Source organism: Globicephala melas, chromosome 4, assembly GCF_963455315.2.
Source record: "Globicephala melas chromosome 4, mGloMel1.2, whole genome shotgun sequence".
Lineage (NCBI taxonomy): Eukaryota > Metazoa > Chordata > Mammalia > Artiodactyla > Delphinidae > Globicephala > Globicephala melas.
This window is the reverse complement of record NC_083317.1, coordinates 71,220,116-71,247,393: the sequence shown is the minus strand read 5'-3', so window position 1 is coordinate 71,247,393 and position 27,278 is coordinate 71,220,116. Positions and strand designations below refer to the sequence as shown.

General features: G+C 46.3%; 3 protein-coding genes across 3 annotated transcripts in view; all 3 read left to right on the top strand.

The window, feature by feature from the left end:
- Positions 1–27,278, top strand: part of MUC4 (mucin 4, cell surface associated) — a 65,865-nt gene that overhangs the window by 14,617 nt on the left and 23,970 nt on the right.
- Positions 14,666–18,324, top strand: LOC138842665 (mucin-4-like). Its single transcript, XM_070045401.1, has 6 exons — positions 14,666–14,996; positions 15,549–15,893; positions 16,113–16,334; positions 17,451–17,672; positions 17,892–18,034; positions 18,142–18,324. Exons 1-6 carry the CDS (start codon positions 14,666–14,668, stop codon positions 18,322–18,324), a joined length of 1,446 nt encoding a protein of 481 aa, XP_069901502.1.
- On the top strand, positions 23,591–26,976 carry LOC138842664 (mucin-4-like). Its single transcript, XM_070045400.1, has 3 exons — positions 23,591–23,954; positions 24,033–24,438; positions 26,901–26,976. Exons 1-3 carry the CDS (start codon positions 23,591–23,593, stop codon positions 26,974–26,976), a joined length of 846 nt encoding a protein of 281 aa, XP_069901501.1.

Below are 27,278 nucleotides of genomic sequence, written 5' to 3'. Positions count from 1 at the left end.
TTTCTAGTCCACCTTTTCACTGAGGGTTCCAGCTTTATGCAGAAGATACTCAATTTACAGTGTCCTGATCTAAGATTCTGTCTCCTTTCCCTATGAAGCCCTTAAATCCCCTAACTCTAGATCTCAGAAATACATGCATATCTTGCGAGAGCACTTACTTATCCTCTTAGTTTTCAACTCCTTCACTCCTGAGTGTCTCCCTCTCTTTCTTCTGTTCTCAGTTCAGCATTCAGACAACACTTATTACACATTATTTGTCATTTGCAGGTTTTGTAAAGACTTATCTCTTCTGCCATATTGCTGGAAATGGAGCTGTACTACTTTTATAAACAAAAAAATCTTTACTTAAAAAATTGGGCTGTGCAGTCATGAAACTTTTGCTGCTGATACTGATTTTAGCAGAGGTGATGTAGGCTCTGACAAGATTTAATTGCCAAGAATCTATAATAAGTTTAGTAAGTTTGGCATGTAAATAGCTTCTGTCTGGTGACTCAAAGCCAGATGACAGAGTGTTGCTTTTATTTATGTTTTTAGGAAAATAAAATAAGCCTAATAATAATTACATAGTGTATGTTTTCCAATCCAAACCTTATCTAGAGAAACCAAGTTTTGGAACTTTACTGAGGAGAGAGAAGGTATAGAATATGGAGTCCTACAAACAAATCTACTCATAATTCTGAATAAAGGAAGTCCCCTTTTAAAGTCTAAGCAGAGTCATTTTGGGTTAAATAGGAACCCAAGGACTTTCCAACACAGCTCTGCAGCTCAATCCATGCATTTGTCCATACCAACTTAGAAGCGTAATTAGTACTATTAGGACTGTAATTAGTTACTATTAATAAATAGTAGGTGAGTCACTTTCTTTTTAACAAATTAGAGCTGCAGGTGAGTCACTTTCTTTTTAATAAATTAGAGCTGATTCATAGTCATTCTCACTCAAAAGTCTAAATTGCTTTCTTTTTAAAAAATATTTTATGGAAGTATAGTTGATTTATGATGTTGTATTAATTTCTGCTGTACAGCAAATTGACTCAGTTATACATATATATTCTTTTTCATATTCTTTTCCACTATGGTTTATCACAGGATATTGAATATAGTTCCCTTTACTACACAGTAGGACCTTGTTTATCCATTAAACTGCTTTCTTAAGAAGAGAAAGTGGTGAAATTGCAGTCACCTCCAGGAACAGCACTCAAACCTAAATTCTTCTCTAGGAGTTTGTCTCACTGTGAACTATATCCCTCCAACTAGTTGTGAGCACAGAAGTTAAAATTTTTTTTGAGAACAGCAAGGGACCTAACAAAACCCAAAACGACTAAGTTCCTAAGAGGGGGAAAGACACGCTTTCTTGGTTTCTTCTTGGTTTAGAAGACTCATGGACCTTAAAGTTCAGGAGGATGGTATGTTCTCCTGGCTGACAGGGTTTGTCTGTAGCTAGTGTAAGTGCAGTCAAATATTTTAAATAAAATAAGTTGATATTTAAACATTTTTCCAGGCCAATAAATTGAAAAAAAAATTAGGTATGATCAATTAAATTAACATCATGTTATGATGTGGTCAGGGCTAGAGTATGTGTACTTACTCATTAGGTTTCTGCTAGATTGGGACAAATGTTAAAAATAAAAATTAAAAATGGTAGGGCTTCCCTGGTGGCGCTGTGGTTGAGAATCTGCCTGCTAATGCAGGGGACACGGGTTCGAGCCCTGGTCTGGGAGGATCCCACATGCCGCGGAGCGACTAAGCCTGTGTGCCACAACTACTGAGCCTGCGTGTCTGGAGCCTGTGCTCCGCAACAAGAGAGGCCGCCATAGTGAGAGGCCTGCGCACCGCGATGAAGAATGGCCCCCGCTTGCCACAACTAGAGAAAGCCCTCGCACAGAAACGAAGACGCAACACAGCAAAAATAAATTAATTAAAAAATTTAAAAAGGTAGAAATTTAATTTGCTTTTTAAAAAATGCTATAACACTCCTTCCCATTATGGAGTTTAAAATAGTCTGGTCACTATTCTAGTCTAATGCTGCCTTCTTTCTCATAAGGAAGATGAGTTGTTATATTCCTGAGATTTTTTTCTTAATAATTTGAAGCAGCCCTAATCAGGTTGCCTCACTCTGTGGGAATCCTGCTTTTCCATCCCTTAGCCTTTATTGTAGCATTTTTTTAAGCTTCCCTCCAAGCATGTCTAAACCTCCGACCTGGCACAAGTTTTATCGACCAGACCTAACCTGGGCTCATTTAGCCTCAGTACTGCCTGGCAACCCAGGAACGCACACACTTGGGACTCAGTCATCTCCTTCTGCACAGATACTGCTTATTCTCCACAGCGAAGGAATTTGTCTTCATCTTTTGTACCTCTCAGGGCGGTCTTAAGGGAAGGAGTATTTGGTGACTTTAGCAGGAAGACTGGCCATTTCAAATCAAATAAAAAATATTAAAATTTAATCTTATTCTAAATTCCTTGAAAAAAATTGATGATGCTTTTTCATTTCAAAAACAAATTCAGGTCTTCCCTGGTGGTGCAGTGGTTGAGAGCACCTGCTGATGCAGGAGACACGGGTTCGTGCCCTGGTCCGTGAAGATCCCACATGCCGCGGAGCGGCTGGGCCCGTGAGCCATGGCCGCTGAGCCTGAGCATCCGGAGCCTGTGCTCCGCAACGGGAGAGGCCACAACAGTGAGAGGCCCGCGTACCACAAAAAAAAAAAAAAACAAAAACATATTCACTTTATAGGATTTTTAAAAAATCAGTGTATGTAGTTGGCAAATTTACTTTTGAGGCCCTGAATGTATATGTCAGAGGCCTTAACCACCTAGAGAAGCACTTTCTTCTAGATGTTAACCTTATTAATGCTCTGTTTTGAATTTGACTAATGAGGAAAAATCTCCCCCTTCAATTAAGTATTTTGAAACTGGCTACTGTCATCACCTTGGAGAAAAGAGCTCTTTTCAAAGAAAGAATAGTGTCTTAGCCTTGATGTTCATATTACTTAAGAGAACAACATCTCTTGATAAATGGAAAAGGTACTTCTATATAGAACCAAATACTGCAAAATTTGTTTAAAACTGGATTCATTGTTGTACTCAGTAACTACTGGAAAAAAATTAGTGTCAACATAAGGGTTGAATCAAAAACAAGTTAGCTCTGCGGTTTTTTCAATAAATTTTTTTGGGAGTTGAAGATAGTTTGGGGGGAGAAATCAGACAAGGTATCTGAACTAATGTAAAATATAAAATGAAGTTAGATTGTCATCAATGAACTGCCACTATTATGCCTATCTCTTTATCACTGGGTCAAGACTTTTGTTGAGACCGTCTAGAAAAAGGGCCACACAATGACTTTCATTGGTGCTAGGCACTTTTGTCTTCCTGGACTTCTTCCTCTGATTAAAAAAAAAATTAAAAACTGTACTTCATGACTGTGTTGGACTAATGCAATCAGGGCTGGATTCATTATTATATATTCATTATAATTACATTGATTTTTTTCCCTTCTGATTGTAAAAGAAATTAACATGAAAACAGTTTTATTGATCCTAAAAGGAGCTTGGGCCCCAGGCCCTGTGGCTCTATGCCTCACCTTGGGGGCTTGCTGGCAACTCTAAGGCAGTGGTGCCTTGAGAAGCATCTTGCTGAGGTTTGTTAAAAGGGGGTCAGCCTGTTCTCAGGACCTCCCACATTGTTCTAAAAACCAACAGAATTCATGCTACTCCCATTTAAAAAGAAAAATTAAGGTAGAAAGGGAAAGCTCTGGATTGTAGGTAGAGGGAACACCCACAAAGATGGTCCTCAGAGATAGTAAAATGAAATAAAAATAACTGTACATCTGAATATAAAAGAGAGTCCAGGGCTTCCATGTTGGTGCAGTGGTTAAGAATCCGCCTGCCAATGCAGGGGAAACGGGGTCGATCCCTCGTCTGGGAAGATCCCACATGTCGTGGAGCAGCTAAGCCGTGCGCCACAACTACTGAGCCTGCGCTCTAGAGCCACAATTACTGAAGCCCCGTGCCTAGAGCACGTGCTCCACAACAAGAGAAGCCACCGCAATGAGAAGCCCACACACTGCAACGAGAAACCCACACACCACAACGAAGGGTAGCACCCGCTTGCTGCAACTACAGAAAAGCCAGAGCGCAGCAATGAAGACCCAATGCAGCCAAAAAAAAAAAAAAAAGAGAGAGAGAGAGACCGTCCACCCAAAAAACACCCACAATATTCCAGAGAAGAGGGAGTCACTTTTATACTTGAGTCCTCATAAATTCTCTTGTATTATTTGGTCTACTCCCAAATGCTTTATACTGAATAAACAAAGCTTTTTAAGACAGTACAAGTAGTTGACATGTACTGTCAACAGTACATGTATCTATTCATGTCAGGCATTCAAATACACAAGTTCATAATATTTCCCTTTCCTTACTCTTCAAAGAAGGTCCTGATGAGTCAGCAAAATTCTTAGGTATTTGAGATGGGGTACGAGAGAGAAATAAAGGAGGAAAAGAAGATCAGAACATTATCACTGGGGGAGAAAATTGAAGGATTTTTAGAAATAGAATTAGGAGACAGGTGAGAAGGAAAACTGAGAGATAAGCACTAGGTTAAGGAAAAGAAAAAGAGGCTATGAAAAAGGCAGAAGGCTACTCATCTCCTTTATCATGTTTAAGAAATGTTTGTATAAGATATGCAAAAATTTGAATGTTTTTCGTTGAATGAACAGTGTGTGTATTTTAATTAAAACACTGTTCTGAGACTGCAGCTAATGGATCTTGGCTTCCATATAAGACTTATATGGGGAAGGTAGGAGTATACTGGGCCAGTTTCAATTACCATACTCACAAAATTAATGGTAATGGAGAAAATGTTAGCACAAAGACATTCATTGAAATATTATTTATGACTAGGTACCACAGTGTTGGTAGAAAACTTAGACATGGTTAAATAATAAATCCTGCAGCCATTTATTCTGAAGCCCTGTGATATAGAGTGATACATGAGCAGAATGATTCTGTTATAGACTTTCCAGCTTCACAGAAGGAACCTCTCATCTGATGAGTCCTTGTATCTTATATTTAAAGGCACTGCCCAAACAAGCACATATGGAACTTCATCTGCCACAAATAGACACAAACTGACAAGTAGTGTTACTGAGAAACTATCCCGTTCCAGTATCAGCGACACACTTCTCTCAACATCGGAAATGTCCACAGTAACAACCTCAACAAAGTCCACTGTACACCAAACAGAAGGAACATCACATTCTGTTACTAGCAGCAATGCTCCAGGCACTTTAGCAGTCTCAAAAACACCTAAAGTAGAGGGAAAAACAAAAGCATCCCCTTCCAGACCCACTACTCAGGTAACATTACCATCTTCTCAGGACCACCATACTCACAGCATAGAAACGACCAGAGAAACTCAAACCACCACCATCACAGATGTGACCACATCCACTCCCTCATCATCCCCACGGGGATCCACTCTTACAGAAGGCACGCCCCAGGAGACATCCTCTTCAGGTGAAACAACCACTTCATATCCAGCTAGTGTGAGCCGCACACCTGCAACAACATCAGAAATATTGACAACACCAACCTCAACAAACAGAAATTTCTCTCCATCTACTGGAGACAACACATCTCGAATGACATCAAAGATGATGACATCACCAGCTTCAACAGACACCACTGTAATAAACACAAGGGACACAAGGCCAACTGTAACGAGTAATATCACTCTAGTGGTCTCAACAGCCTCAGTGACAGCTGGACTAGAGCAACAATCAACCTTACCCTCTTCCACCACTTCTACTGAGGAAACGTCAGCATCTTCTCAGGACCACCAGGCTCAGAGCATGGAAACCACCAGAGAAACTCAAACCACCACCATCACAGATGTGACCACATCCACTCCCTCATCATCCCCACGGGGATCCACTCTGACAGAAGGCACGCCCCAGGAGACATCCTCTTCAGGTGAAACAACCACTTCATATCCAGCTAGTGTGAGCCGCACACCTGCAACAACATCAGAAATATTGACAACACCAACCTCAACAAACAGAAATTTCTCTCCATCTACTGGAGACAACACATCTCGAATGACATCAAAGATGATGACATCACCAGCTTCAACAGACACCACTGTAATAAACACAAGGGACACAAGGCCAACTGTAACGAGTAATATCACTCCAGTGGTCTCAACAGCCTCAGTGACAGCTGGACTAGAGCAACAATCAACCTTACCCTCTTCCACCACTTCTACTGATGAAACATCAGCATCTTCTCAGGACCACCAGGCTCAGAGCATGGAAACCACCAGAGAAACTCAAACCACCACCATCACAGATGTGACCACATCCACTCCCTCATCATCCCCACGGGGATCCACTCTGACAGAAGGCACGCCCCAGGAGACATCCTCTTCAGGTGAAACAACCACTTCATATCCAGCTAGTGTGAGCCGCACACCTGCAACAACATCAGAAATATTGACAACACCAACCTCAACAAACAGAAATTTCTCTCCATCTACTGGAGACAACACATCTCGAATGACATCAAAGATGATGACATCACCAGCTTCAACAGACACCACTGTAATAAACACAAGGGACACAAGGCCAACTGTAACGAGTAATATCACTCCAGTGGTCTCAACAGCCTCAGTGACAGCTGGACTAGAGCAACAATCAACCTTACCCTCTTCCACCACTTCTACTGAGGAAACGTCAGCATCTTCTCAGGACCACCAGGCTCAGAGCATGGAAACCACCAGAGAAACTCAAACCACCACCATCACAGATGTGACCACATCCACTCCCTCATCATCCCCACGGGGATCCACTCTGACAGAAGGCACGCCCCAGGAGACATCCTCTTCAGGTGAAACAACCACTTCATATCCAGCTAGTGTGAGCCGCACACCTGCAACAACATCAGAAATATTGACAACACCAACCTCAACAAACAGAAATTTCTCTCCATCTACTGGAGACAACACATCTCGAATGACATCACCAGCTTCAACAGACACCACTGTAATAAACACAAGGGACACAAGGCCAACTGTAACGAGTAATATCACTCCAGTGGTCTCAACAGCCTCAGTGACAGCTGGACTAGAGCAACAATCAACCTTACCCTCTTCCACCACTTCTACTGAGGAAACGTCAGCATCTTCTCAGGACCACCAGGCTCAGAGCATGGAAACCACCAGAGAAACTCAAACCACCACCATCACAGATGTGACCACATCCACTCCCTCATCATCCCCACGGGGATCCACTCTTACAGAAGGCACGCCCCAGGAGACATCCTCTTCAGGTGAAACAATCACTTCTTCCCCAGCCACGGTGAGCCGCACACCTGCAACAACATCAGAAATGTTGACAACACCACCCTCAACAGACAGAAATTTCTCCCCATCTACTGGAAGCAACACGTCTCCTACAACATCAGAGATGATGGCATCACCAGCTTCAACAGACACCACTGTAGAAAACACAATGAACATGTCACCAACTCTAATGAGAAATATCACTCCAGTAGCCTCAACAGTCTCAGTTAAAACTGGACTAGAGGACCAACCAACCTTACCCTCTTCCACCACTTCTACTGAGGAAACATCAGCATCTTCTCAGGACCACCAGGCTCAGAGCATGGAAACCACCAGAGAAACTCAAACCACCACCATCACAGATGTGACCACATCCACTCCCTCATCATCCCCACGGGGATCCACTCTTACAGAAGGCACGCCCCAGGAGACATCCTCTTCAGGTGAAACAACCACTTCATATCCAGCTAGTGTGAGCCGCACACCTGCAACAACATCAGAAATATTGACAACACCAAGCTCAACAAACAGAAATTTCTCTCCATCTACTGGAGACAACACATCTCGAATGACATCAAAGATGATGACATCACCAGCTTCAACAGACACCACTGTAATAAACACAAGGGACACAAGGCCAACTGTAACGAGTAATATCACTCCAGTGGTCTCAACAGCCTCAGTGACAGCTGGACTAGAGCAACAATCAACCTTACCCTCTTCCACCACTTCTACTGATGAAACATCAGCATCTTCTCAGGACCACCAGGCTCAGAGCATGGAAACCACCAGAGAAACTCAAACCACCACCATCACAGATGTGACCACATCCACTCCCTCATCATCCCCACGGGGATCCACTCTGACAGAAGGCACGCCCCAGGAGACATCCTCTTCAGGTGAAACAACCACTTCATATCCAGCTAGTGTGAGCCGCACACCTGCAACAACATCAGAAATATTGACAACACCAACCTCAACAAACAGAAATTTCTCTCCATCTACTGGAGACAACACATCACGAATGACATCAAAGATGATGACATCACCAGCTTCAACAGACACCACTGTAATAAACACAAGGGACACAAGGCCAACTGTAACGAGTAATATCACTCCAGTGGTCTCAACAGCCTCAGTGACAGCTGGACTAGAGCAACAATCAACCTTACCCTCTTCCACCACTTCTACTGAGGAAACGTCAGCATCTTCTCAGGACCACCAGGCTCAGAGCATGGAAACCACCAGAGAAACTCAAACCACCACCATCACAGATGTGACCACATCCACTCCCTCATCATGCCCACGGGGATCCACTCTTACAGAAGGCACGCCCCAGGAGACATCCTCTTCAGGTGAAACAATCACTTCTTCCCCAGCCACGGTGAGCCGCACACCTGCAACAACATCAGAAATGTTGACAACACCACCCTCAACAGACAGAAATTTCTCCCCATCTACTGGAAGCAACACGTCTCCTACAACATCAGAGATGATGGCATCACCAGCTTCAACAGACACCACTGTAGAAAACACAATGAACATGTCACCAACTCTAACGAGAAATATCACTCCAGTAGCCTCAACAGTCTCAGTTAAACCTGGACTAGAGGACCAACCAACCTTACCCTCTTCCACCACTTCTACTGAGGAAACGTCAGCATCTTCTCAGGACCACCAGGCTCAGAGCATGGAAACCACCAGAGAAACTCAAACCACCACCATCACAGATGTGACCACATCCACTCCCTCATCATCCCCACGGGGATCCACTCTTACAGAAGGCACACCCCAGGAGACATCCTCTTCAGGTGAAACAACCACTTCATATCCAGCTAGTGTGAGCCGCACACCTGCAACAACATCAGAAATATTGACAACACCAACCTCAACAAACAGAAATTTCTCTCCATCTACTGGAGACAACACATCTCGAATGACATCACCAGCTTCAACAGACACCACTGTAATAAACACAAGGGACACAAGGCCAACTGTAACGAGTAATATCACTCCAGTGGTCTCAACAGCCTCAGTGACAGCTGGACTAGAGCAACAATCAACCTTACCCTCTTCCACCACTTCTACTGAGGAAACGTCAGCATCTTCTCAGGACCACCAGGCTCAGAGCATGGAAACCACCAGAGAAACTCAAACCACCACCATCACAGATGTGACCACATCCACTCCCTCATCATCCCCACGGGGATCCACTCTGACAGAAGGCACGCCCCAGGAGACATCCTCTTCAGGTGAAACAACCACTTCATATCCAGCTAGTGTGAGCCGCACACCTGCAACAACATCAGAAATATTGACAACACCAACCTCAACAAACAGAAATTTCTCTCCATCTACTGGAGACAACACATCTCGAATGACATCAAAGATGATGACATCACCAGCTTCAACAGACACCACTGTAATAAACACAAGGGACACAAGGCCAACTGTAACGAGTAATATCACTCCAGTGGTCTCAACAGCCTCAGTGACAGCTGGACTAGAGCAAAAATCAACCTTACCCTCTTCCACCACTTCTACTGAGGAAACGTCAGCATCTTCTCAGGACCACCAGGCTCAGAGCATGGAAACCACCAGAGAAACTCAAACCACCACCATCACAGATGTGACCACATCCACTCCCTCATCATCCCCACGGGGATCCACTCTTACAGAAGGCACGCCCCAGGAGACATCCTCTTCAGGTGAAACAATCACTTCTTCCCCAGCCACGGTGAGCCGCACACCTGCAACAACATCAGAAATGTTGACAACACCACCCTCAACAGACAGAAATTTCTCCCCATCTACTGGAAGCAACACGTCTCCTACAACATCAGAGATGATGGCATCACCAGCTTCAACAGACACCACTGTAGAAAACAAAATGAACATGTCACCAACTCTAATGAGAAATATCACTCCACTAGCCTCAACAGTCTCAGTTAAAACTGGACTAGAGGACCAACCAACCTTACCCTCTTCCACCACTTCTACTGAGGAAACGTCAGCATCTTCTCAGGACCACCAGGCTCAGAGCATGGAAACCACCAGAGAAACTCAAACCACCACCATCACAGATGTGACCACATCCACTCCCTCATCATCCCCACGGGGATCCACTCTGACAGAAGGCACGCCCCAGGAGACATCCTCTTCAGGTGAAACAACCACTTCATATCCAGCTAGTGTGAGCCGCACACCTGCAACAACATCAGAAATATTGACAACACCAACCTCAACAAACAGAAATTTCTCTCCATCTACTGGAGACAACACATCTCGAATGACATCACCAGCTTCAACAGACACCACTGTAATAAACACAAGGGACACAAGGCCAACTGTAACGAGTAATATCACTCCAGTGGTCTCAACAGCCTCAGTGACAGCTGGACTAGAGCAACAATCAACCTTACCCTCTTCCACCACTTCTATTGAGGAAACATCAGCATCTTCTCAGGACCACCAGGCTCAGAGCATGGAAACCACCAGAGAAACTCAAACCACCACCATCACAGATGTGACCACATCCACTCCCTCATCATCCCCACGGGGATCCACTCTTACAGAAGGCACACCCCAGGAGACATCCTCTTCAGGTGAAACAACCACTTCATATCCAGCTAGTGTGAGCCGCACACCTGCAACAACATCAGAAATATTGACAACACCAACCTCAACAAACAGAAATTTCTCTCCATCTACTGGAGACAACACATCTCGAATGACATCAAAGATGATGACATCACCAGCTTCAACAGACACCACTGTAATAAACACAAGGGACACAAGGCCAACTGTAACGAGTAATATCACTCCAGTGGTCTCAACAGCCTCAGTGACAGCTGGACTAGAGCAACAATCAACCTTACCCTCTTCCACCACTTCTACTGAGGAAACGTCAGCATCTTCTCAGGACCACCAGGCTCAGAGCATGGAAACCACCAGAGAAACTCAAACCACCACCATCACAGATGTGACCACATCCACTCCCTCATCATCCCCACGGGGATCCACTCTTACAGAAGGCACGCCCCAGGAGACACCCTCTTCAGGTGAAACAATCACTTCTTCCCCAGCCACGGTGAGCCGCACACCTGCAACAACATCAGAAATGTTGACAACACCACCCTCAACAGACAGAAATTTCTCCCCATCTACTGGAAGCAACACGTCTCCTACAACATCAGAGATGATGGCATCACCAGCTTCAACAGACACCACTGTAGAAAACACAATGAACATGTCACCAACTCTAATGAGAAATATCACTCCACTAGCCGCAACAGTCTCAGTTAAAACTGGACTAGAGGACCAACCAACCTTACCCTCTTCCACCACTTCTACTGAGGCAACGTCAGCATCTTCTCAGGACCACCAGGCTCAGAGCATGGAAACCACCAGAGAAACTCAAACCACCACCATCACAGATGTGACCACATCCACTCCCTCATCATCCCCACGGGGATCCACTCTTACAGAAGGCACACCCCAGGAGACATCCTCTTCAGGTGAAACAACCACTTCATATCCAGCTAGTGTGAGCCGCACACCTGCAACAACATCAGAAATATTGACAACACCAACCTCAACAAACAGAAACTTCTCTCCATCTACTGGAGACAACACATCTCGAATGACATCACCAGCTTCAAAAGACACCACTGTAATAAACACAAGGGACCCAAGGCCAACTGTAACGAGTAATATCACTCCAGTGGTCTCAACAGCCTCAGTGACAGCTGGACTAGAGCAACAATCAACCTTACCCTCTTCCACCACTTCTACTGAGGAAACATCAGCATCTTCTCAGGACCACCAGGCTCAGAGCATGGAAACCACCAGAGAAACTCAAACCACCACCATCACAGATGTGACCACATCCACTCCCTCATCATCCCCACGGGGATCCACTCTTACAGAAGGCACGCCCCAGGAGACATCCTCTTCAGGTGAAACAACCACTTCATATCCAGCTAGTGTGAGCCGCACACCTGCAACAACATCAGAAATATTGACAACACCAACCTCAACAAACAGAAATTTCTCTCCATCTACTGGAGACAACACATCTCGAATGACATCAAAGATGATGACATCACCAGCTTCAACAGACACCACTGTAATAAACACAAGGGACACAAGGCCAACTGTAACGAGTAATATCACTCCAGTGGTCTCAACAGCCTCAGTGACAGCTGGACTAGAGCAACAATCAACCTTACCCTCTTCCACCACTTCTACTGAGGAAACATCAGCATCTTCTCAGGACCACCAGGCTCAGAGCATGGAAACCACCAGAGAAACTCAAACCACCACCATCACAGATGTGACCACATCCACTCCCTCATCATCCCCACGGGGATCCACTCTTACAGAAGGCACACCCCAGGAGACATCCTTTTCAGGTGAAACAACCACTTCATATCCAGCTAGTGTGAGCCGCACACCTGCAACAACATCAGAAATATTGACAACACCAACCTCAACAAACAGAAATTTCTCTCCATCTACTGGAGACAACACATCTCGAATGACATCAAAGATGATGACATCACCAGCTTCAACAGACACCACTGTAATAAACACAAGGGACACAAGGCCAACTGTAACGAGTAATATCACTCCAGTGGTCTCAACAGCCTCAGTGACAGCTGGACTAGAGCAACAATCAACCTTACCCTCTTCCACCACTTCTACTGAGGAAACGTCAGCATCTTCTCAGGACCACCAGGCTCAGAGCATGGAAACCACCAGAGAAACTCAAACCACCACCATCACAGATGTGACCACATCCACTCCCTCATCATCCCCACGGGGATCCACTCTTACAGAAGGCACACCCCAGGAGACATCCTCTTCAGGTGAAACAACCACTTCATATCCAGCTAGTGTGAGCCGCACACCTGCAACAACATCAGAAATATTGACAACACCAACCTCAACAAACAGAAATTTCTCTCCATCTACTGGAGACAACACATCTCGAATGACATCACCAGCTTCAACAGACACCACTGTAATAAACACAAGGGACACAAGACCAACTGTAATGAGTAATATCACTCCAGTGGTCGCAACAGCCTCAGTGACAGCTGGACTAGAGCAACAATCAACCTTACCCTCTTCCACCACTTCTACTGAGGAAACATCAGCATCTTCTCAGGACCACCAGGCTCAGAGCATGGAAACCACCAGAGAAACTCAAACCACCACCATCACAGATGTGACCACATCCACTCCCTCATCATCCCCACGGGGATCCACTCTTACAGAAGGCACACCCCAGGAGACATCCTCTTCAGGTGAAACAACCACTTCATATCCAGCTAGTGTGAGCCGCACACCTGCAACAACATCAGAAATATTGACAACACCAACCTCAACAAACAGAAATTTCTCTCCATCTACTGGAGACAACACATCTCGAATGACATCACCAGCTTCAACAGACACCACTGTAATAAACACAAGGGACACAAGGCCAACTGTAACGAGTAATATCACTCCAGTGGTCTCAACAGCCTCAGTGACAGCTGGACTAGAGCAACAATCAACCTTACCCTCTTCCACCACTTCTACTGAGGAAACATCAGCATCTTCTCAGGACCACCAGGCTCAGAGCATGGAAACCACCAGAGAAACTCAAACCACCACCATCACAGATGTGACCACATCCACTCCCTCATCATCCCCACGGGGATCCACTCTTACAGAAGGCACACCCCAGGAGACATCCTCTTCAGGTGAAACAACCACTTCATATCCAGCTAGTGTGAGCCGCACACCTGCAACAACATCAGAAATATTGACAACACCAACCTCAACAAACAGAAATTTCTCTCCATCTACTGGAGACAACACATCTCGAATGACATCAAAGGTGATGACATCACCAGCTTCAACAGACACCACTGTAATAAACACAAGGGACACAAGGCCAACTGTAACGAGTAATATCACTCCAGTGGTCTCAACAGACTCAGTGACAGCTGGACTAGAGCAACAATCAACCTTACCCTCTTCCACCACTTCTACTGAGGAAACATCAGCATCTTCTCAGGACCACCAGGCTCAGAGCATGGAAACCACCAGAGAAACTCAAACCACCACCATCACAGATGTGACCACATCCACTCCCTCATCATCCCCACGGGGATCCACTCTTACAGAAGGCACACCCCAGGAGACATCCTCTTCAGGTGAAACAACCACTTCATATCCAGCTAGTGTGAGCCGCACACCTGCAACAACATCAGAAATATTGACAACACCAACCTCAACAAACAGAAATTTCTCTCCATCTACTGGAGACAACACATCTCGAATGACATCAAAGATGATGACATCACCAGCTTCAACAGACACCACTGTAATAAACACAAGGGACACAAGGCCAACTGTAACGAGTAATATCACTCCAGTGGTCTCAACAGCCTCAGTGACAGCTGGACTAGAGCAACAATCAACCTTACCCTCTTCCACCACTTCTACTGAGGAAACGTCAGCATCTTCTCAGGACCACCAGGCTCAGAGCATGGAAACCACCAGAGAAACTCAAACCACCACCATCACAGATGTGACCACATCCACTCCCTCATCATCCCCACGGGGATCCACTCTTACAGAAGGCACACCCCAGGAGACATCCTCTTCAGGTGAAACAACCACTTCATATCCAGCTAGTGTGAGCCGCACACCTGCAACAACATCAGAAATATTGACAACACCAACCTCAACAAACAGAAATTTCTCTCCATCTACTGGAGACAACACATCTCGAATGACATCACCAGCTTCAACAGACACCACTGTAATAAACACAAGGGACACAAGACCAACTGTAATGAGTAATATCACTCCAGTGGTCGCAACAGCCTCAGTGACAGCTGGACTAGAGCAACAATCAACCTTACCCTCTTCCACCACTTCTACTGAGGAAACATCAGCATCTTCTCAGGACCACCAGGCTCAGAGCATGGAAACCACCAGAGAAACTCAAACCACCACCATCACAGATGTGACCACATCCACTCCCTCATCATCCCCACGGGGATCCACTCTTACAGAAGGCACACCCCAGGAGACATCCTCTTCAGGTGAAACAACCACTTCATATCCAGCTAGTGTGAGCCGCACACCTGCAACAACATCAGAAATATTGACAACACCAACCTCAACAAACAGAAATTTCTCTCCATCTACTGGAGACAACACATCTCGAATGACATCAAAGATGATGACATCACCAGCTTCAACAGACACCACTGTAATAAACACAAGGGACACAAGGCCAACTGTAACGAGTAATATCACTCCAGTGGTCTCAACAGCCTCAGTGACAGCTGGACTAGAGCAACAATCAACCTTACCCTCTTCCACCACTTCTACTGAGGAAACGTCAGCATCTTCTCAGGACCACCAGGCTCAGAGCATGGAAACCACCAGAGAAACTCAAACCACCACCATCACAGATGTGACCACATCCACTCCCTCATCATCCCCACGGGGATCCACTCTTACAGAAGGCACACCCCAGGAGACATCCTCTTCAGGTGAAACAACCACTTCATATCCAGCTAGTGTGAGCCGCACACCTGCAACAACATCAGAAATATTGACAACACCAACCTCAACAAACAGAAATTTCTCTCCATCTACTGGAGACAACACATCTCGAATGACATCACCAGCTTCAACAGACACCACTGTAATAAACACAAGGGACACAAGACCAACTGTAATGAGTAATATCACTCCAGTGGTCGCAACAGCCTCAGTGACAGCTGGACTAGAGCAACAATCAACCTTACCCTCTTCCACCACTTCTACTGAGGAAACATCAGCATCTTCTCAGGACCACCAGGCTCAGAGCATGGAAACCACCAGAGAAACTCAAACCACCACCATCACAGATGTGACCACATCCACTCCCTCATCATCCCCACGGGGATCCACTCTTACAGAAGGCACACCCCAGGAGACATCCTCTTCAGGTGAAACAACCACTTCATATCCAGCTAGTGTGAGCCGCACACCTGCAACAACATCAGAAATATTGACAACACCAACCTCAACAAACAGAAATTTCTCTCCATCTACTGGAGACAACACATCTCGAATGACATCAAAGATGATGACATCACCAGCTTCAACAGACACCACTGTAATAAACACAAGGGACTCAAGGCCAACTGTAACGAGTAATATCACTCCAGTGGTCTCAACAGCCTCAGTGACAGCTGGACTAGAGCAACAATCAACCTTACCCTCTTCCACCACTTCTATTGAGGAAACATCAGCATCTTCTCAGGACCACCAGGCTCAGAGCATGGAAACCACCAGAGAAACTCAAACCACCACCATCACAGATGTGACCACATCCACTCCCTCATCATCCCCACGGGGATCCACTCTTACAGAAGGCACACCCCAGGAGACATCCTCTTCAGGTGAAACAACCACTTCATATCCAGCTAGTGTGAGCCGCACACCTGCAACAACATCAGAAATATTGACAACACCAACCTCAACAAACAGAAATTTCTCTCCATCTACTGGAGACAACACATCTCGAATGACATCACCAGCTTCAACAGACACCACTGTAATAAACACAAGGGACACAAGGCCAACTGTAACGAGTAATATCACTCCAGTGGTCTCAACAGCCTCAGTGACAGCTGGACTAGAGCAACAATCAACCTTACCCTCTTCCACCACTTCTACTGAGGAAACGTCAGCATCTTCTCAGGACCACCAGGCTCAGAGCATGGAAACCACCAGAGAAACTCAAACCACCACCATCACAGATGTGACCACATCCACTCCCTCATCATCCCCACGGGGATCCACTCTTACAGAAGGCACACCCCAGGAGACATCCTCTTCAGGTGAAACAACCACTTCATATCCAGCTAGTGTGAGCCGCACACCTGCAACAACATCAGAAATATTGACAACACCAACCTCAACAAACAGAAATTTCTCTCCATCTACTGGAGACAACACATCTCGAATGACATCACCAGCTTCAACAGACACCACTGTAATAAACACAAGGGACACAAGACCAACTGTAATGAGTAATATCACTCCAGTGGTCGCAACAGCCTCAGTGACAGCTGGACTAGAGCAACAATCAACCTTACCCTCTTCCACCACTTCTACTGAGGAAACATCAGCATCTTCTCAGGACCACCAGGCTCAGAGCATGGAAACCACAAGAGAAACTCAAACCACCACCATCACAGATGTGACCACATCCACTCCCTCATCATCCCCACGGGGATCCACTCTTACAGAAGGCACACCCCAGGAGACATCCTCTTCAGGTGAAACAACCACTTCATATCCAGCTAGTGTGAGCCGCACACCTGCAACAACATCAGAAATATTGACAACACCAACCTCAACAAACAGAAATTTCTCTCCATCTACTGGAGACAACACATCTCGAATGACATCACCAGCTTCAACAGACACCACTGTAATAAACACAAGGGACACAAGGCCAACTGTAACGAGTAATATCACTCCAGTGGTCTCAACAGCCTCAGTGACAGCTGGACTAGAGCAACAATCAACCTTACCCTCTTCCACCACTTCTACTGAGGAAACATCAGCATCTTCTCAGGACCACCAGGCTCAGAGCATGGAAACCACCAGAGAAACTCAAACCACCACCATCACAGATGTGACCACATCCACTCCCTCATCATCCCCACGGGGATCCACTCTTACAGAAGGCACATCCCAGGAGACATCCTCTTCAGGTGAAACAACCACTTCATATCCAGCTAGTGTGAGCCGCACACCTGCAACAACATCAGAAATATTGACAACACCAACCTCAACAAACAGAAATTTCTCTCCATCTACTGGAGACAACACATCTCGAATGACATCAAAGGTGATGACATCACCAGCTTCAACAGACACCACTGTAATAAACACAAGGGACACAAGGCCAACTGTAACGAGTAATATCACTCCAGTGGTCTCAACAGACTCAGTGACAGCTGGACTAGAGCAACAATCAACCTTACCCTCTTCCACCACTTCTACTGAGGAAACATCAGCATCTTCTCAGGACCACCAGGCTCAGAGCATGGAAACCACCAGAGAAACTCAAACCACCACCATCACAGATGTGACCACATCCACTCCCTCATCATCCCCACGGGGATCCACTCTTACAGAAGGCACACCCCAGGAGACATCCTCTTCAGGTGAAACAACCACTTCATATCCAGCTAGTGTGAGCCGCACACCTGCAACAACATCAGAAATATTGACAACACCAACCTCAACAAACAGAAATTTCTCTCCATCTAGTGGAGACAACACATCTCGAATGACATCACCAGCTTCAACAGACACCACTGTAATAAACACAAGGGACACAAGACCAACTGTAATGAGTAATATCACTCCAGTGGTCTCAACAGCCTCAGTGACAGCTGGACTAGAGCAACAATCAACCTTACCCTCTTCCACCACTTCTATTGAGGAAACATCAGCATCTTCTCAGGACCACCAGGCTCAGAGCATGGAAACCACCAGAGAAACTCAAACCACCACCATCACAGATGTGACCACATCCACTCCCTCATCATCCCCACGGGGATCCACTCTTACAGAAGGCACACCCCAGGAGACATCCTCTTCAGGTGAAACAACCACTTCATATCCAGCTAGTGTGAGCCGCACACCTGCAACAACATCAGAAATATTGACAACACCAACCTCAACAAACAGAAATTTCTCTCCATCTACTGGAGACAACACATCTCGAATGACATCACCAGCTTCAAAAGACACCACTGTAATAAACACAAGGGACCCAAGGCCAACTGTAACGAGTAATATCACTCCAGTGGTCTCAACAGCCTCAGTGACAGCTGGACTAGAGCAACAATCAACCTTACCCTCTTCCACCACTTCTACTGAGGAAACGTCAGCATCTTCTCAGGACCACCAGGCTCAGAGCATGGAAACCACCAGAGAAACTCAAACCACCACCATCACAGATGTGACCACATCCACTCCCTCATCATCCCCACGGGGATCCACTCTTACAGAAGGCACACCCCAGAAGACATCCTCTTCAGGTGAAACAACCACTTCATATCCAGCTAGTGTGAGCCGCACACCTGCAACAACATCAGAAATATTGACAACACCAACCTCAACAAACAGAAATTTCTCTCCATCTACTGGAGACAACACATCTCGAATGACATCACCAGCTTCAACAGACACCACTGTAATAAACACAAGGGACACAAGACCAACTGTAATGAGTAATATCACTCCAGTGGTCTCAACAGCCTCAGTGACAGCTGGACTAGAGCAACAATCAACCTTACCCTCTTCCACCACTTCTACTGAGGAAACGTCAGCATCTTCTCAGGACCACCAGGCTCAGAGCATGGAAACCACCAGAGAAACTCAAACCACCACCATCACAGATGTGACCACATCCACTCCCTCATCATCCCCACGGGGATCCACTCTTACAGAAGGCACACCCCAGGAGACATCCTCTTCAGGTGAAACAACCACTTCATATCCAGCTAGTGTGAGCCGCACACCTGCAACAACATCAGAAATATTGACAACACCAACCTCAACAAACAGAAATTTCTCTCCATCTACTGGAGACAACACATCTCGAATGACATCACCAGCTTCAACAGACACCACTGTAATAAACACAAGGGACACAAGACCAACTGTAATGAGTAATATCACTCCAGTGGTCGCAACAGCCTCAGTGACAGCTGGACTAGAGCAACAATCAACCTTACCCTCTTCCACCACTTGTACTGAGGAAACGTCAGCATCTTCTCAGGACCACCAGGCTCAGAGCATGGAAACCACCAGAGAAACTCAAACCACCACCATCACAGATGTGACCACATCCACTCCCTCATCATCCCCACGGGGATCCACTCTTACAGAAGGCACACCCCAGGAGACATCCTCTTCAGGTGAAACAACCACTTCATATCCAGCTAGTGTGAGCCGCACACCTGCAACAACATCAGAAATATTGACAACACCAACCTCAACAAACAGAAATTTCTCTCCATCTACTGGAGACAACACATCTCGAATGACATCACCAGCTTCAACAGACACCACTGTAATAAACACAAGGGACACAAGGCCAACTGTAACGAGTAATATCACTCCAGTGGTCTCAACAGCCTCAGTGACAGCTGGACTAGAGCAACAATCAACCTTACCCTCTTCCACCACTTCTACTGAGGAAACATCAGCATCTTCTCAGGACCACCAGGCTCAGAGCATGGAAACCACCAGAGAAACTCAAACCACCACCATCACAGATGTGACCACATCCACTCCCTCATCATCCCCACGGGGATCCACTCTTACAGAAGGCACACCCCAGGAGACATCCTCTTCAGGTGAAACAACCACTTCATATCCAGCTAGTGTGAGCCGCACACCTGCAACAACATCAGAAATTTTGACAACACCAACCTCAACAAACAGAAATTTCTCTCCATCTACTGGAGACAACACATCTCGAATGACATCAAAGATGATGACATCACCAGCTTCAACAGACACCACTGTAATAAACACAAGGGACACAAGGCCAACTGTAACGAGTAATATCACTCCAGTGGTCTCAACAGCCTCAGTGACAGCTGGACTAGAGCAACAATCAACCTTACCCTCTTCCACCACTTCTACTGAGGAAACGTCAGCATCTTCTCAGGACCACCAGGCTCAGAGCATGGAAACCACCAGAGAAACTCAAACCACCACCATCACAGATGTGACCACATCCACTCCCTCATCATCCCCACGGGGATCCACTCTTACAGAAGGCACACCCCAGGAGACATCCTCTTCAGGTGAAACAACCACTTCATATCCAGCTAGTGTGAGCCGCACACCTGCAACAACATCAGAAATATTGACAACACCAACCTCAACAAACAGAAATTTCTCTCCATCTACTGGAGACAACACATCTCGAATGACATCACCAGCTTCAACAGACACCACTGTAATAAACACAAGGGACACAAGACCAACTGTAATGAGTAATATCACTCCAGTGGTCGCAACAGCCTCAGTGACAGCTGGACTAGAGCAACAATCAACCTTACCCTCTTCCACCACTTCTACTGAGGAAACATCAGCATCTTCTCAGGACCACCAGGCTCAGAGCATGGAAACCACCAGAGAAACTCAAACCACCACCATCACAGATGTGACCACATCCACTCCCTCATCATCCCCACGGGGATCCACTCTTACAGAAGGCACACCCCAGGAGACATCCTCTTCAGGTGAAACAACCACTTCATATCCAGCTAGTGTGAGCCGCACACCTGCAACAACATCAGAAATATTGACAACACCAACCTCAACAAACAGAAATTTCTCTCCATCTACTGGAGACAACACGTCTCGAATGACATCACCAGCTTCAACAGACACCACTGTAATAAACACAAGGGACACAAGGCCAACTGTAACGAGTAATATCACTCCAGTGGTCTCAACAGCCTCAGTGACAGCTGGACTAGAGCAACAATCAACCTTACCCTCTTCCACCACTTCTACTGAGGAAACATCAGCATCTTCTCAGGACCACCAGGCTCAGAGCATGGAAACCACCAGAGAAACTCAAACCACCACCATCACAGATGTGACCACATCCACTCCCTCATCATCCCCACGGGGATCCACTCTTACAGAAGGCACACCCCAGGAGACATCCTCTTCAGGTGAAACAACCACTTCATATCCAGCTAGTGTGAGCCGCACACCTGCAACAACATCAGAAATATTGACAACACCAACCTCAACAAACAGAAATTTCTCTCCATCTACTGGAGACAACACATCTCGAATGACATCAAAGGTGATGACATCACCAGCTTCAACAGACACCACTGTAATAAACACAAGGGACACAAGGCCAACTGTAACGAGTAATATCACTCCAGTGGTCTCAACAGACTCAGTGACAGCTGGACTAGAGCAACAATCAACCTTACCCTCTTCCACCACTTCTACTGAGGAAACATCAGCATCTTCTCAGGACCACCAGGCTCAGAGCATGGAAACCACCAGAGAAACTCAAACCACCACCATCACAGATGTGACCACATCCACTCCCTCATCATCCCCACGGGGATCCACTCTTACAGAAGGCACACCCCAGGAGACATCCTCTTCAGGTGAAACAACCACTTCATATCCAGCTAGTGTGAGCCGCACACCTGCAACAACATCAGAAATATTGACAACACCAACCTCAACAAACAGAAATTTCTCTCCATCTACTGGAGACAACACATCTCGAATGACATCAAAGATGATGACATCACCAGCTTCAACAGACACCACTGTAATAAACACAAGGGACACAAGGCCAACTGTAACGAGTAATATCACTCCAGTGGTCTCAACAGCCTCAGTGACAGCTGGACTAGAGCAACAATCAACCTTACCCTCTTCCACCACTTCTACTGAGGAAACGTCAGCATCTTCTCAGGACCACCAGGCTCAGAGCATGGAAACCACCAGAGAAACTCAAACCACCACCATCACAGATGTGACCACATCCACTCCCTCATCATCCCCACGGGGATCCACTCTTACAGAAGGCACACCCCAGGAGACATCCTCTTCAGGTGAAACAACCACTTCATATCCAGCTAGTGTGAGCCGCACACCTGCAACAACATCAGAAATATTGACAACACCAACCTCAACAAACAGAAATTTCTCTCCATCTACTGGAGACAACACATCTCGAATGACATCACCAGCTTCAACAGACACCACTGTAATAAACACAAGGGACACAAGACCAACTGTAATGAGTAATATCACTCCAGTGGTCGCAACAGCCTCAGTGACAGCTGGACTAGAGCAACAATCAACCTTACCCTCTTCCACCACTTCTACTGAGGAAACATCAGCATCTTCTCAGGACCACCAGGCTCAGAGCATGGAAACCACCAGAGAAACTCAAACCACCACCATCACAGATGTGACCACATCCACTCCCTCATCATCCCCACGGGGATCCACTCTTACAGAAGGCACACCCCAGGAGACATCCTCTTCAGGTGAAACAACCACTTCATATCCAGCTAGTGTGAGCCGCACACCTGCAACAACATCAGAAATATTGACAACACCAACCTCAACAAACAGAAATTTCTCTCCATCTACTGGAGACAACACATCTCGAATGACATCAAAGATGATGACATCACCAGCTTCAACAGACACCACTGTAATAAACACAAGGGACTCAAGGCCAACTGTAACGAGTAATATCACTCCAGTGGTCTCAACAGCCTCAGTGACAGCTGGACTAGAGCAACAATCAACCTTACCCTCTTCCACCACTTCTATTGAGGAAACATCAGCATCTTCTCAGGACCACCAGGCTCAGAGCATGGAAACCACCAGAGAAACTCAAACCACCACCATCACAGATGTGACCACATCCACTCCCTCATCATCCCCACGGGGATCCACTCTTACAGAAGGCACGCCCCAGGAGACATCCTCTTCAGGTGAAACAACCACTTCATATCCAGCTAGTGTGAGCCACACACCTGCAACAACATCAGAAATATTGACAACACCAACCTCAACAAACAGAAATTTCTCTCCATCTACTGGAGACAACACATCTCAAATGACATCAAAGATGATGACATCACCAGCTTCAACAGACACCACTGTAATAAACACAAGGGACACAAGGCCAACTGTAACGAGTAATATCACTCCAGTGGTCTCAACAGCCTCAGTGACAGCTGGACTAGAGCAACAATCAACCTTACCCTCTTCCACCACTTCTACTGAGGAAACGTCAGCATCTTCTCAGGACCACCAGGCTCAGAGCATGGAAACCACCAGAGAAACTCAAACCACCACCATCACAGATGTGACCACATCCACTCCCTCATCATGCCCACGGGGATCCACTCTTACAGAAGGCACGCCCCAGGAGACATCCTCTTCAGGTGAAACAATCACTTCTTCCCCAGCCACGGTGAGCCGCACACCTGCAACAACATCAGAAATGTTGACAACACCACCCTCAACAGACAGAAATTTCTCCCCATCTACTGGAAGCAACATGTCTCCTACAACATCAGAGATGATGGCATCACCAGCTTCAACAGACACCACTGTAGAAAACACAATGAACATGTCACCAACTCTAACGAGAAATATCACTCCAGTAGCCTCAACAGTCTCAGTTAAAACTGGACTAGAGGACCAACCAACCTTACCCTCTTCCACCACTTCTACTGAGGCAACGTCAGCATCTTCTCAGGACCACCAGGCTCAGAGCATGGAAACCACCAGAGAAACTCAAACCACCACCATCACAGATGTGACCACATCCACTCCCTCATCATCCCCACGGGGATCCACTCTTACAGAAGGCACACCCCAGGAGACATCCTCTTCAGGTGAAACAACCACTTCATATCCAGCTAGTGTGAGCCGCACACCTGCAACAACATCAGAAATATTGACAACACCAACCTCAACAAACAGAAATTTCTCTCCATCTACTGGAGACAACACATCTCGAATGACATCACCAGCTTCAACAGACACCACTGTAATAAACACAAGGGACACAAGGCCAACTGTAACGAGTAATATCACTCCAGTGGTCTCAACAGCCTCAGTGACAGCTGGACTAGAGCAACAATCAACCTTACCCTCTTCCACCACTTCTACTGAGGAAACATCAGCATCTTCTCAGGACCACCAGGCTCAGAGCATGGAAACCACCAGAGAAACTCAAACCACCACCATCACAGATGTGACCACATCCACTCCCTCATCATCCCCACGGGGATCCACTCTTACAGAAGGCACACCCCAGGAGACATCCTCTTCAGGTGAAACAACCACTTCATATCCAGCTAGTGTGAGCCGCACACCTGCAACAACATCAGAAATATTGACAACACCAACCTCAACAAACAGAAATTTCTCTCCATCTACTGGAGACAACACATCTCGAATGACATCAAAGGTGATGACATCACCAGCTTCAACAGACACCACTGTAATAAACACAAGGGACACAAGGCCAACTGTAACGAGTAATATCACTCCAGTGGTCTCAACAGCCTCAGTGACAGCTGGACTAGAGCAACAATCAACCTTACCCTCTTCCACCACTTCTACTGAGGAAACATCAGCATCTTCTCAGGACCACCAGGCTCAGAGCATGGAAACCACCAGAGAAACTCAAACCACCACCATCACAGATGTGACCACATCCACTCCCTCATCATCCCCACGGGGATCCACTCTTACAGAAGGCACACCCCAGGAGACATCCTCTTCAGGTGAAACAACCACTTCATATCCAGCTAGTGTGAGCCGCACACCTGCAACAACATCAGAAATATTGACAACAGCAACCTCAACAAACAGAAATTTCTCTCCATCTACTGGAGACAACACATCTCGAATGACATCACCAGCTTCAACAGACACCACTGTAGAAAACACAATGGACATGTCACCAACTCTAACCAGAAATATCACTCCAGTAGCCTCAACAGTCTCAGTTAAACCTGGACTAGAGGACCAACCAACCTTACCCTCTTCCACCACTTCTACTGAGGAAACGTCAGCATCTTCTCAGGACCACCATACTCAGAGCATAGAAACCACCAGAGAAGCTCAAACAACTACCATCACAGATGTGATCACATCAACCGTCTCATCATCCCCACGTGGACCCACTCTTACAGAAGGCACGCCCCAGGAGACATCCTCTTCAGGTGAAACAACCACTTCATATCCAGCTAGTGTGAGCCGCACACCTGCAACAACGTCAGAAATACTGACAGCACGGACCTCAACAGACAGAAATTTCTCTCCATTTAGTGTAAGCAACACATTTCCTACAACATCAGAGATGATCAATTCACCAGCTTCAACAGACATCCTGAGTGATGTAGCCTCTCGTTCTCCTTCCACAATGTTGTCCACAAGTGGAGAAGTTCTGACAACAACCCCAGGCTCATTCACCTATGAAAATACGATGGCTGGGGTCATTTCCCCTGTAGGTTCTGACAATAACTCCTTGACAAATACCACACAAGTCCCTACTTCCTCAGTGGGCGAGTCAAGCACACCCACCTCTGAGCATCTTGCACCTGTTCAGACAGTAGCCTCTACTACGCATCCTATTACAAAGCCAACAGATATGGTTTCTACAAGTAATCAAAACAGTGTAGCTGGATCCACACCGACTTCACCATTTCCACTGACAAGCTACCTTTCCATCAATACCACTCCTGATACTTCTTCAGCATGTAAGTATTCTAAGAGTCCATTGCTTACTCTACAGCCATCCACAGACTATTCTGTCTCTGACTCTACTTCTTCTGGTAATGTGGGCACAGCTCAGACCATATCGAGTTTCTATACTTCAACCAGTAATTCTTCATTCTCTCAATCAGCCCCTGGCCCTGCAGTCACCTGGAGCTCCACCACCCTATTCACAGGTCACCCCACTCATCTGTCTGTTACCAGCACTTCTCCACCATCCACAGCATCCTTAAGTTCTGCCGTGAAGACTGAGACATCAGGTACGTGGGGACTCCGGGGTCTTGGCCTCTTACAGTGGCCCAGTTGGCTCAGTTCAGCTTCAAGGAGTGCTTGAGAGAGGAAGGTGAGTTAGCACTGCCAGGCTGGAGTTCAGGTCCACGAGAAGATGAAGTCAGTGGCGGGTATGGTGGGTGACAGGCTCATCATCCCTTCTACCCCAGGAGATAACTGCTTTTCTGCAGGGAGTGATTTGGGTGTGACCAGAAGACAGACAGGTTTCTAGCTGTCTCTCCCAGCTCCTAAAGTCTCTGACTCTCTTTAACTCTGCTATTTTC